Raw genomic sequence first — 14,629 nt, forward strand, 5'->3', positions numbered from 1 at the left:
GTGTACCTGGATATTAGTAGTAAGACAAGACATCTCACCCTCTATATACTTACTGTCCCTTTCTCTCTCTCTCTCTCTCTCTCTCTCTCTCTCTCTCTCTCTCTCTCTCTCTCCTTTTTTCTTCCTCTATTCTGTTGCAGGCTCTACCCATGTTCTCACCCCCCAGAAACTCCTGGACGCTCTGAAGAGAATGAATAAGACAGATGATGAAATCAGCAGTTAGATTTCCTTTCTCCCCAAACTGATATAGCCCATCTCTCCCCAGACCTCGTCTTAGCCCACACCCGGCCCAACCACTGGCTGCTGAGGAGAAAATAGTCTACAGTTTATTCTTTGCCCACCAGCAGGAAGAGAGTTAATCTCACCCTACCCTACTTCTAAACCAATACTATTTTCTGGCCTCTGAGAGAGGCTCCTTAACATTAAGGCATGGATGTACTTTCGGCCATTTTGTACTCATCTTCCCCCCTCCTTTCACCTCTCAGCCCTGCATTGTGGAGATTGTATTCCGTCTGTTCGTCCTGGAATTTGTAATGATCCCAGTGCATTCTGGGTCTTGTGTTTTGGATTATTGACTAAATTTCATGCACTATATCCCGGGTCATATCCCCTGGATGTATACATATGACACCTTCCATGCACTGAATTTTTCTCTGTTGTACAGTTGTGTTGCTTTGTAGTCAGATCCCTTTTCAATGTGTAGTTTTTAATGCAACCTATTCTGGGTTTCTATATATTTTCTATTTTTGTTCCTTATTTAATACAGTTCTATTTCCCATAATGCACTCTGCTTCCATGTCATCACTGGACATGCAAAAATGGTGCAGAGCTTTGTAGCCATCGGCAGTCCCCAATGTTATAAAACACAACTGGGAGAAATATCTGGTGATGCCATGTTTGTCCAACCCTAAGTTTCACAATCTAACCACAGTCTAAAATATACTTCATCCATACTTGTTTATTCATAAAGTGTACATTTAATACCACTATTCCCAAGCTAACTCCCCCAGTGCTCTCTCCCATCCACCGATCTGTTATCTGTTCAGGAAATGTGTGTATCTGTGTTTGAGTGAGCTTGTCCTGCCTCACCAATTGGAAATGAATGCTTGCATCCTTATTGTGTGTGTAGCGACCTAAATGTTTGAATTTAGTTCTGTCTTATATAATATATAAAGAGATATTTATGTTTATAGATAGAAGGGGTGAGGCTAAGGCCTTGCATATGCTAGACGGCAACTTAAATCTGTGTGACACTTAATATTTGTAATAAACTGCCTAGCATTTAATATAAATTATGTCCCAGAATTAAGTGCTGCTCGACGCCATTTCTTCTGTCACGGAACCTAACATAGGTGTTTGGCTCTTGATCTAGCATATGAGATGAGCCTAAGGAGGCCATTTTGTTGGGGCAGGAAGTGAGGCCTGTTTGCACTTACACTGAAAGCCTGAGGAAACTTTTACAGACTCCAATCCTTTTGAGCCACATTAAGTTATTTTATCCTAAAATGGGCTCCTTGTGAGAGGTCTAGAAATACCCTGTGTTGTAAAAGGCTATGCAATCTGTGAATGTGTTTAATTATTTGCTGTGAAATTACATCATTTTGCTTCATGCTTGCTATACATGGTTGAAGCCTCTATTAATTGATTATACAGATTGATGAGAAAGAAAAGAGGGATAAACCCATGTTAAACCATAGAAGAATAAACAGAACCCTCAGCCTCACTCCTCCATTTCCTGTAATATTTGTTCTGTGATACAGTTTGTCATTTTTGCCTGCAAGTAATAAAGAGATTTAAAAAAAAGCACAAGACACGTTATTTCTTTATAAGAAATAAAATCCCATACCTACAATGCGGCTATAGGAAAACTAAACTGAAAAAATAAGGATACCAAAGTCTGCTCCACATGTATCAACAGTATACCAAAGTCTGCTCCACATCATAACAGGACACCAGAGTCTGCTCCACATGTATCATAACAGTATACCAAAGTCTGCTCCACCTCCTTAACAGGACACCAGAGTCTGATCCACATGTATCATAACAGGACACCAGAGTCTGCTCCACATGTATCATAACAGGACACCAGAGTCTGCTCCACATGTGTCATAACAGGACACCAGAGTCTGCTCCACATGTATCATAACAGGACACAAGAGTCTGATCCACATGTATCATAACAGGACACCAGAGTCTGATCCACATGTATCATAACAGTATACCAAAGTCTGCTCCACATGTATCATAACAGGACACCAGAGTCTGCTCCACATGTATAATAACAGGACACCAGATCTACTCCACATGTATCATAACAGTATACCAAAGTCTGCTCCACATGTGTCATAACAGGACACCAGAGTCTGCTTCACATGTATAATAACAGGACACAAGAGTCTGAACCACATGTATCATAACAGGACACCAGAGTCTGCTTCACATGTATAATAAAAGGACAAAAGCTTCTGCTCTGTCTGTGTTATAATAACAGGTCCCGGGAGTTGACTGCACAAGCATTACAGTACCATAACACCACACTGCTCCAGCTGTATAGTAAATAACATCATTACCTGCTGCTGCTGCCAGTCACATCCCCGCACTCACTACTTCCTGCTGCAGCTACACAACAATTAACAACCGGAAGATGTTATTATGGACTTCCGGTCTGTGCGTTCCAAACTAGAAAAGCTACAAAAACATGGTTGCCACAGCGGCCTCATTATCACCTGGGGAGTGTCAGCTGATGAGAGTGGGCATGTCTATGCAATTAAGTGAAAGTTGTAGCTTGGAGACAAGCTCCACCTCCCCCCAGATCACACATGGAGCTGCTGCTGGAAGAAGCCCAGTAAGTTATCCCTGTAATGGCTTTCTGATGAGAAAGGATCGGTGTTGTGTGTGCATATCTCCCAAAGTGACCCTCTCCAGGAGGGACACATTGCTCTGGTCCTGGACTTCCCTGGTGAGAGGCGGGGCTGCAGCGCAGTTCAAAATTCAAATAGGGGAGACACCCAACTGTCATTTCAACCGCTGCCAAACATCACTGGCTGGGACTCACTGGCAGTTGGTGTGACGCCCCTATTTGAATTTTGGACTGTACTGCAGCCTCACCTCTGGAGCCGCCACCAATCATAAATTACCAGGAAGTCCAGGACCAGAGCATTGTGTCCCTTTTGGAGAGGGTCATGTTGGGAGGTATGCGTGTGTGTATGTTACTCAGTGAATCTCGAGGAACTTTTCAATGAAAACTCAATCAAATTCGCTTCAGTAGGTCTTGAGTTTATCACGAACATACAGTACATACAAACGAACAGTTATATATTTATAGAGAGAGAGATGCCACAAAAAACAATGAGAGTATGGGTCGAAGAGCTGAAATGTCAGCTTTTTAACAATATCAAAGAAGAACATGGGGAGGGGGCACAGACATAGGACTAAGGAAAGGGAGGGAGGGAAAGGAAATGTACTATTATGCATCTAGAGCTCACATAGCATCTAGGTGTCCTAGCCTGTGCCACAGCTCCATTGATTGGTTGGATTTAGCAGCTACCATTGCACAACTTTCCACTGTGTCTACGGTATAGATTAGATTTGTTGGTACCGGGTTGCTGCAGCAATTACAGTCCCTCTTTGGTTGTAAACAACTGACCCTTTGCAAATTGGTCTCTGTACCCACTCCTCTCAAGAACACTTATAGCAATTAGATTAGTTCCTAGGATAGGTGCAAATAATACATCTTAAAGTCTATAACAATTGCTTTACCTTTAACTGTCAAGTATAAAGTAATTGGCATGACTGTTATTGACCCACACGGTGTTAGTAATTTGAACCAGCTGAAATGCCTTGTGGCACCTGAGTCCATGTACCAGCAGTCCCTTACGGTGGCTGTCTGCTACACTTAAGACTGACTGACTCATTTCCACTGTCACATTTAGGTGATAAGGTGCTATTTGATACATTTGATCTGCATTCTGAGGCCTTATGTCCCAATTTGTGAGATTTAAAATTAAAACATCTATACAGTCTTTTTGTGCTTTAAACTTTTAGACAGTAGAGCAGATATTTCTGCATATATTTCTGTACATATATATTCTTAAAACTGCAATAATTTAGAATGTACAGTCTCTGTGATTTAACTTTGTAGTACTTGACTATGCTACTACCAGAAAGTCGTACTATTGCAGCATAGCCAGTGCAACCTCCTCATCATGGATTTCATTCTGTCTCTATACTCGTTCATTTTCTTACATAAACTAAGCTTTGTTGCATGTAATGTGCACCTCATGTTAATTCTTCTCATTATTCCTTTATTTTCATAAGCCATTTGCAGAGTTACCCACATATCATATGCAATTGTTTTACTGTGGATAATGGAATATACGTGTGATTCCACAGCTAGACCGATTGACCTATAGCTCTGTCTACTTCTTCTGATTTGGATTATCATAAGGATTGCTAGTAACTTTCTATAGCTTTTCTCGCTTTAACTGCATCTCATTGGCAAGTTTCCATGTAGCATAGTTTTCTGCACCTGGCGGCTTCTCAAAAATCATGCTGATCCCTGCACTGTACATTGTTTCATACAGTTGAATAAGGTCTGGCTGTACTCACACAGATCCTCTTATTATATGTAACCGCATTGTTGATCTTGGTATCAGCTTGTTCGACACCAAGGGTATCTGGATTTTTGGCAGCCATTGTGCACAGTTACAGCATGGGAGTGATGTTAAGCAATGTCTGGAGCACTGCCTGGGCCCATAACCAATTAGCAGAGTATTGCACAGGGTCAGGGGCACATCTATAATGGAGTGCAGGCTGTGCGGGGCACACGGGCCCGCACCGCACCCATAGTATTACTTACCTCTCTGGAGTCCCACGTCGGAGCGGGGGTCCGGCGCTGTAAAAGTGACTGGAAAATGGCCACCGAGGCCATTTTCCCGTCGTTTGTGCATGCACAGTACAGGGAAAATGGCCGCCATAGCCATTTTCCCGGTGACCTACGCATACTCTATAGACTCTGGCCGCACTTTAGTGCGCGGAGTCAATAACTACGGTGCTGGCCACCGGATAGAGAGGAGGGAGCCCGCGTCAGAGACTGCACACGGACCCCCTCCTCTCTAGAAACGCCCCTGCACAGGGTATTTGCTTGAGGCTGCTGGACCATGTCCGCAGTCCATAACCTATTAGCAGAATCCAGCAGAATGTGTCTGTGAAGGACAGTGGAGTGTGTAGGATGTTAAGTGTGTTGCACAGTAGATTGGTGCTGGTGGGGGTAAGTCAAAACATAGTACAACATAACAAGGTCAAAGATTTATTTAACCAGGTAGAGCGACAGGTAGCATAGAGACACAGGAATATAACAGGTTTATTCACTATATGGTGCAGCCTAGAGAGTAAGTGTATTGCTGGATTTTGCAGTATGCTGGGCAATGAGATGACATACACCCTGGTGTTTAGTAGTGTTATAACCCCTTATGTAAGCAATGGTGGTACATAGTACTTGCAGTACCTGTAGGGACACTGGGAATAAGAGACACTTCCCGCTGGGACGGCTCATATGTGCGTGGAGATGCAGCGTGACCATTTTAAGTGGTTTTGGGCCATTCCTAGGGTTGACGAGAGGGGGAGAGGGAATTGGTATGAAATACCGCCGGCAGCGCCTGGCCGACCAAAGCAGAGTTCTCGGCAGCGGACGCCCGACAGCGCTGGAAATCCCGATCGTCGATAGGTAAGTACTGACTAACCTAACCCTCCTTAGGGGTGCCTAACCCTAACCTCCCCCCCAAGTGCCTAACCCTAATCCCCCCTCTAAGTGCCTAACCCCCCCTTCCCCGTTGCCTAAACCTAAGTCCCCCGTGGGGGTGCCTAACCCTAAATCCCCCCGGGGGTGCCTAACCCTCCCTCCCCCTAGCCTAACCCTCCCGGGGGGGTGCCTAACTCTAAAGTCCCCCCCCGGGTGCCCTAAACCTAACCCTCCCCCCCCGAGGCAGTCCGCTCGCGGCGCCCGGCATCCCTTAGATCGGGATGCCTGGCACCAGTCTCCCGGCGTCGGGGAAATGTCAGGCGTCTACATCTAGACGCCCGGCATTTCACCCTCACCAGGATATGACAGTCGGGAAGCCGGCTGCCGGTATTAAGGCAGCCGGCTTCCCGATTGTATACCAGGGAGAGTGATCAGATTCCAGGGACCAGGCTGTTGGAGGCGTGCTCTGTGCTGCCTCTTCTTACCATAGCTGCCGGGTACTAGGACCAGCGGTTCTCCACGGGGTCCTGCTTACTTGCGTGGGCATCCTATGCATTCTTTCCTACAGGCTCCAGCATCCTGTGGGGATCAGACGTGACCCCTGAGTGTCCCACAATAACGACAACCCATGCTCCTATATAATGTGCAGCAACATTCACTGCTGGCCGGAGGTGACATAATCAGCAGTGTGGGTGCAGCAGAGGAACAGCCCAGGAACAACCAAGATCTCCACAGCCACATAGGGACGCATTTATCATTACATTTTTGCAACATACTCCACCAAAATGGGTGTTTTTGGGGAATACCTCGCTGGCCTTGTAAATTTATACTTATAACACATAGGTGCTGATTCTGAGTAAGGCTAAACAGAGCAGTAACTTTGTACCAGGGCAAAACCATGCTGCACTGCAGGGGGGGGGGGGGGGGGGGGGGGGGGGGGTGTCAGATTTACATGGACAGAGAGATTTCATTTTATAGGGTTGTGTCCCAACTCAAATCCTAATGACAGAATAATAATAATAATAATACTGTCCAGTGGTTTGTGGACTACATGCAAAATCAGCCAGTATTTCCCTGCATGCAAAAAATAAAAATAAATATCTTTGCACTCCATGCTTGCCAGATGTTTGATCGCAGTGACTACACAGACCCTTCGCAGAGTGACTGACAGGAAGTGCCGTTTGTGGGCGGTGATGGGGGGGTGGTCTTGCGAACACAGGCGTTTCAATGCCGTTGCAGGGGCGTGCATAAATGATCCACTGCGATATGCAGCCTGAAGCCTGATAGCATGCATGGAAGTTAGCAATTTCTCAGTAAGGTCAGAGCTTCTGCAAGTGTGCGTGAGGCTGCGATGGTAGTCGATTGTACCGATGGCTTCGCAGTCTTGCTAAACATTACCGATGTGTAAGGTAAGGTGGGCGTCCTTACTGTACGTAGTGCTACGTATGGCAGTGCGATCGCAGTGGATTAGCATACTATCGCAGTTGAGCTGCGTGCGTAATCGTTATTGCATTCGCAGTTGCATTCTGTAGTGAATCAGGCCCTAGGACAATATAATACTTAGGGGTCTATTTACTAAGCTGTTAGGAAATAAAGTGAACGGTGATAAGGTACCAGCCAATCAGCTCCTAACTGCCTTGTCACAGGCTGTGTTTGAAAAAAGTCAGGAGCGGATTGGCTGGCACCTTATCACTGTTCACTTTATCTCCTAACACAGCTTAGTAAATAGTGCCGTCCATCTGCCGTAAGGCTTTGTGTGTATATATATATATATATATATATATATATACATATACAGTATATGTGTGAATGTATATATATATATATATATATATATATATATATATGTATATATCTATGTACATGTTATGGCAAAGGCACTCAGGTGGATGTACTTGGACTTATACGAGTGCCAAAACATTTGCTTTGTATGTGTATGTATATATATCTATATATATAGAAATAGACAGAAGGAGAACAGCACACACTTAAAATGAAGTTGTAGGTGCTGCAGTCACATATGGAATACAAAAAGCACACTTCAGTCCTATCTAGGACCAAAAACAGAGACTGGCACACCACCAATGTTTAAGATGCAAAAAATATATTGAAGCTTAAAAAGAATAGCCATGCTCAGAATACATATAGAACAGCAATTAGGTCACATAATATATATATATATGTATATATATATATATATACTGTACATATATAAATATATGCACGTACACTACATAAGATTTATATCGATGCAGGAGGGATGTGTGGGTTGTGTGGAGGAGGGGTCGAGGGAGGGCTCCAGAGATATCAGTGTAAGGGACCCCAAGATTTCTGTTGCCGGTCCTGCATGCAATATCATCTGGCCAGCCGTGCTGCACGGCCAACCAGACGATAATGCATGCGGTGCTGTTGCAGGTAATGAAGGACGGAACAAGGGATCATTCCGTAGTTCGTTACATCACTCAATGTGTACCCACGGTATGATGTGACGGCTCGTCAGGCCGACATATCGTCTGGGTACACAAGATGTGGCAAAATTTGACTGTGGACGTATATGCCTGTTTTATGGTGTGTAGATGCAGTATGAAAATGCGTATCTGACTAAACACAATAGATGTACCTCCAAGACTACATGGGCCTCACTCTGTATATGTTTCCATAGATGCATAGGGCCATATTCAATTTGAGGCGAAACGTCATTTTTGCCTCTTTCAATTATCCCCATATTCAATTACATTGACTTTTCGCCGGTGCGAAAAGTCAATGTAAAAAAACGGGGATAAGTTTTCACCAGCCTTTTGCTGGCGAAAAAAAGTGCAGAATTGGGGTTTAGGGGAGCAGGCTTAAAAAAAATAGGCTGCACCCCTGGGAATGTCCCCTAAAAAAAGATATGAGTCAAAAAATGTTTCATAAAAAATCGGGACACCCCAAAAAATTACATTTAAATTTTGGTGAAAAAAAATAAAAAATACAGAACACACTTATAAAAAAGCCAAATTAAATCCAGAGGGGTTCCCTTATATGCGGCAGGTGTGTTCTTCATTGCCGGAGTAGGTTTTTGCATTTTTGAAGAATTAAAAGAAAATCATTTTAGGGACTTTAAAATATGCTTGCACCCATTTTCATGTACCCCAAATGTGATGGAACAAGTTATTTAAAAAAACCTAAGTGCTATTCTTCACCACTTCTTCAACAGCCGCATTTATGCACCTGGCGCGCTATTACAATCCAGTGGCAAACGCAGGATTTTGAATGGGGGGTTTCCAAATAATTGGTTACAGAACCAATGACAAATGTCTAACCAGAATAAGCCTGTACACATACAGCCCCCTTCCCTGCTCCATCTGTACACACACAGCCCCCTTCCCTGCTCCATCTGTACACACACAGCCCCCTTCCCTGCTCCATCTGTACACACAGCCCCCTTCCCTCCTCCATCTGTACACACACAGCCCCCTTCCCTCATCCATCTGTACACACAGCCCCCTTCCCTCCTCCCATCTGTACATACACAGCCCCCTACCATGCTCCATCTGTACACACACAGCCCTTTCCCTGCTCCATCTGTACACACAGCCCCCTTCCCTCCTCCATCTGTGCACATACAGCCCCCTCCTCTCCTCCACACAGCCCCCTTCCCCCCACCACACAGCCCCTCCCCTCCTCCACACACTACCCTTCCCTCCTCTTTCTGTGCACATACAGTCCCCTCCCCTCCCCTCCTCCACACAGCCCCCTCCCCTGCTCCACACACTACCCTTTCCTCCTCTGTGCACATACAGCTCCCTCCCCTTCTCCACACAGCCCCCTCCCCTCAACCACACACTACCCTTTCTTCCTCTTAAACTTCCCATCGTCTGAGGATTGACCTGCGTGTGAATCAGTGACAATAACATACTTAATTGAAATAAAGACACGGAGACTTGTATTTGGCAGAATTTGTTAGCTATTTATTTAAAAACATATAATGAATTAGTTACTATATTAATTAAATTAATTTAAATATGGTGGCAAAGAAAGAACGGCTAACAACAGCCCAAGCCTAACACTATAAACACTCCAACCACAACACAATACGCTCAAGCCTTCTATCTTGACTACCCACCCGGTAAGGTGATGATGCTGCCCCCGGCAGGGTGGTCCAGCAGACTTTATGAGTCAACGAAGGTGAGCAAAACAATGAGTAAACAAATATTCACAGTGCTAATAGGTAACCTGCCGTTCTTTCCCGCCTAAAATAGCCAACGAAACAATCACCAAACCCAAATCAAAAAGAGCCCATAAAAATAAACTTTAGGGAGGGAGGGTGGGAAGACAGGAACAAAAGAGGCTGACTCCGCCTCCAACAATCTCTAATATCCCTGCTATAACCTACAACCCTAAAAACCCATTGGCCCTAATTATCACATGATTCCTCACACTGGTCTGCCCCCAGCCTAGGAAGTTTAACCCTCTCCACTCCTATACAGTCATTTCGTTTATCTAAACTTCCCATCGTCTGAGGATTGACCTGCGTGTGAATCAGTGACAATAACATACTTAATTGAAATAAAGACACGGAGACTTGTATTTGGCAGAATTTGTTAGCTATTTATTTAAAAACATATAATGAATTAGTTACTATATTAATTAAATTAATTTAAATATGGTGGCAAAGAAAGAACGGCTAACAACAGCCCAAGCCTAACACTATAAACACTCCAACCACAACACAATACGCTCAAGCCTTCTATCTTGACTACCCACCCGGTAAGGTGATGATGCTGCCCCCGGCATAACACAAGTGAACTCGACCAGAGAGAAAACGTAAAACCTGCTGAGGGACATATAATTGTAATTATAAACCAAATAGCCGAATTAAATCCGTCAGATCAGGTAAAAAAAATCGTCAAAACTCTCCAGACTCCCACTGAAATCAATGGCGAGTAGCTAGTCCCCGAGTAGGAAAGACAGGGAAAAACAAACAAGACCAGGACCAATGACATTTCGTAAAACATAACAAACCATATGTAACGTGCATGCACAACATTAACCTCAATGATTCGGTCGAATGTAACGCTTATAACTGGCTGATTTCCATCGGCCCAGAGCTTGAATCTGTGACTCTGGAAATCCCGCAGCAGCGGCGAAGTGGCAGCACCAATTCGAAACGAATGCGTGCCGAACTCCCCTGGTGAGAGGCCCACGCTGCAAAGACATCGCCGCAGCATCCAACTAAACTGAAATTTTGTCAGCGGAAGCCCACCGCCATGCATCAGCCATGAGCCCTCCGCTGAGGGTCTGACAGATGCATAACGAGTGGCCAAGCTGACCGGACAAATTGGACAATCCGCCGAGGGGACCGATGTTATCCAGCGACCCCTGCCTAACTGATCGGTCTTAGAACGACGCAATCTGCACAGCAAGGACCTCTCACCCACCTTCACATCCGAACGCAGCATAGTTGAATCCCTCCACTTGGAGGGAGCAACCAATTCCGACACCCGGAAAGCACCATGAAAAGCCATGGAAAAAGCTAACTTAAACAAAAGCGTTTCGAAACCGGAGGCCGCCACGTCCGCAACCGCTCCTAGAATGGACGGTAACAGATAAATGTCTATAGGCCGTCTTTTATCGGGGTTAACCGGCTCAGCGCGCGCCCAACCTTTCAAGGCCTTTGTGATGACAAAACTCCTTGTAAGGTCAGGGATTCCCTTCAATTTGGAGAAAAACGAAATACCTGCCAGGTACCGTGAAACTACCGCTCTCGATTTGCCAGATACATACAGCTGCCAAATAAAAGCAAGCATCAATTGATGCTGACCCTTACCTCCAAGGCCTTGGCTACGGGAAAAAACTTCCCATTCTTCCCAAGACCGACGGTAAGCCTTGAGGGTACTTGGTGCAATGGACAGCTCCGCTAACCCCTCCAGTCCGGCTTGATAACCTGCCAAACATAAGAGGGGCACAGCACACCATCAGTCTCTGCATCAAGAGCCAATGTACGGAACCGACCCCATTGACATCTGGACAGCGCATCGGCAATCCCGTTGTCAACTCCGGGTACGTGTTGAGCTCGAAACAGCACATTATGGCGCAAACAGGCAAGCACCAGCTGCGCTAGCACACGCAAAACCAGCAACGACTTTGCTCGCTGCCCGTTTATCGCATGCACCACGCCCAGATTGTCACATCTGAACAGAATGCTGCGATTGCAGATGCGCTCGCCCCAGACCTCCAAGGCGACCATTATTGGGAACAGTTCTAAGAGCAGCATATCTCTTGTCAAACCTGCACGAATCCACTCCTCCGGCCAAGTTGCGACGCACCAGGATCCCCTCAGGTAGCAACCGAACCCCGAAGATCCTGCTGCATCGGTGAAAAGCTGCAAATCGACATTGCCCACCAGAGGGGATAACCATATCCTGATCCCATTAAAATCTGCCAAAAAGGAAACCCAAACTTCCAGGTCTCTCTTTATTTCTGACGATAAACGGATCAAATGGTGAGGTTTGGAAACCCCCGCTGTGGCCCTCTCTAGCTTTCTGCAAAATACCCTCCCCATCGATATAACTCTACAGGCAAAGTTCATACAACCCAACAGTGATTGGGCCTGCCTGAGCGAAATTTTGCGCGCAACCAAACACTCTGAAATGGAATCTCGCAATTTGTCAATTTTATCGCGCGGCAGCCGACAGGATCCAGCCAAGGTATCAATCTCGATACCTAAAAATGACAAACACGAGAGGGGTCCCTCTGTCTTTTCGTCTGCCACAGGTACTCCAAAATGAAAAAACAGCGCTCTCATGGAACCAAGTAACTCGTTACAATGCTCTGACCCAGCGGGCCCCACGCAGAGGAAGTCATCGAGATAGTGCGCTATCCCATGACCCCCACAAGAAAACTCTACGCACAATGAAGGAAAGTGCTAAATTTTTCAAAGTATGCGCAGGAAATCGAACACCCCATAGGCAAGCACTTGTCTATGAAGTATTCCCCCCCAATGCGAAAACCCATGAACCTAAACGATTCGGGGTGCAAAGGAAGCAAACGAAAAGCTGACTCCACATCCATCTTAGCCATGAGGGCCCCGCGTCCATATGCCCTAACGATACTGAGAGCATCATCAAAAGACTGATACCTCACTGAACAGAATTCAGGAGGTATAGCGTCATTAACGGAGGACCCCAATGGATAAGACAGATGCTGGATCAGCCAAAATTTTCCTGGAGTTTTCTTAGGCACCACCCCCACTGGGGAAAGAATCAGATTCCCCATTGGAGGATGCGCAAATGGACCCACCATACGTCCTAACTGAACCTCTTTCTCGACTTTTAACTGAAGAACGTCAGGAAAAAGTCGAGCTGATTGTAAATTTCTCGGGGAACCGACTCGAACTTCCCCTATAACTGGTAAACGAAAACCCAACTTGAACCCGAAAAACAAAAACTTAGCGTCCTGCCTATTAGGGTACCACCCTAGCCACCTGGACATAGCATCCAAACGGATAGGGGTTGGTGCCCTATTTAGCGCCTGCGCTACCTCCCGCTTTGGGAATAGCTCCTCCTCCCGACTTGGATCCCTGTTGGGCTGACAACCTGAAACAATTAGAGGCGGGGTGCGATCCGTTGCAACGCAAGCAAAGGTGTCGAAAACGACACCGTTGGCCCTGGGAACAGGAGGCATTATTAAAGGCAAAACATTTACCTTTAAAAGGTGTCTGCGCAGAAAGCCGACCGGGGCCCGTCTGTCGACGCCCCGGGGAGGGATCAGAACTCGGGCGCCACGCCCCAGACCCCCCCTTATGAGTATCCCCGCCTACCCGAGAATCCTCCACTCCACCTTTTGGTGGTTGCGTGACGTCAAGCCACACTTCCACGTCCTTGCACCCAAAATCTAAGCGCTTGGATCCGTCCTGCTTGCGCCTAAATTCCTCATCATATGTTCTCCAGGCGCTGCCCCTGGATTTACGCTGCATCCCATGAATCAGGTGGATATACCTTATTACGTTCAGGTGCTCCCCTGGGCGATCTTTCAAGTAGCATGCTGCGAATACGCAAAACCCAGCAAGCCAGTTATCATAGGAACGAAAAGCTTCCAACCCCACCCCGCCTTTAAGCTTAGCTGCCTTGAAATCTTTTTTGGCTTGCTCAGTTAAAATGAACATGTCCACATAATCGCCCTTCCTGATTTTTTTCTTGCAACAATCGCGCAGACCCCGCAATACTGCTGTATTGTCGCAATGCACCACACCTGGTTGATGCTGACGCTTCTTGGACTTCTGCGCGCTACTACTCTGACGCTGCCGCTTAGCCCGCTTATCCCGCCTATCCGCCTCCTTGCGCGCATATTTAGCAGCCCTCTTCCGCGCCTTTTTCGCGCTGCTGACAGAAGAAGCCAGAGAAGAAGAGGTCGACGACAAGTCAGAGACAGAGGAAGAAGAGGAGGCAGAGTCAGCAACATCATCATCTTCTGAGATCTCACCTGACGATCCGGACTGCTCCCTCCCGGACACGACCGATGATGAAGCCTCCTCGACGCTGAAATCCTGTTCCATAGCTTCGCCCTCAGCAGTATCTGAAACAGACGATGAAGCCGCCCCCTGGGCCGAAACCCTGGGCACGGTCGACACAGCAGGAGAAGACACAGCCGCACCAGCCCCAGACGCCTCTGGTCTTGCCAACTGAGCCGCAGCGGAGCCCATAGCCCTGCAAGCCTGCATGAACTGATCTACCGCTGGCCCTAGAGTAGCAGAAATTGAACGCTGCCTCTGATCCACCCTTTCACTATCTGCTTGGCTAGGAGCCAATGCCGCAACCATGGGAGCAAAAGCAGATGTCATTGATGACATCATGGCCGCAAAAGCTGCAGGGTCAAAGGACTGACTTGCACCCCCACTAGGGACCTGAG

The 14,629-nt window shown here is 46.4% G+C and overlaps 1 protein-coding gene across 2 annotated transcripts in view; it reads left to right on the forward strand.

Annotated features, from left to right (window-relative positions):
- The window catches only part of STXBP1 (syntaxin binding protein 1), a 52,761-nt gene extending 50,963 nt beyond the window's left edge, over positions 1-1,798 (forward strand). Inside the window, exon 20 of one of the 2 annotated variants that reach the window (XM_088455482.1) lies at positions 141-228. Coding sequence is in view for 1 of the 2 variants with exons in the window: in XM_088455483.1 (XP_088311609.1) it covers positions 141-223 (83 nt within the window). In the remaining variant the exon portion in view is untranslated. Of the gene's footprint in view, positions 1-140 lie in introns of both variants that reach the window. The other variant, XM_088455483.1, reaches the window with a different exon arrangement.
- The last annotated feature ends 12,831 nt before the right edge of the window (positions 1,799-14,629 follow it).

The sequence above is a fragment of the Taudactylus pleione genome, unplaced genomic scaffold (assembly GCF_031769625.1).
Source record: "Taudactylus pleione unplaced genomic scaffold, aTauple2 ptg000656l, whole genome shotgun sequence".
NCBI lineage: Eukaryota > Metazoa > Chordata > Amphibia > Anura > Myobatrachidae > Taudactylus > Taudactylus pleione.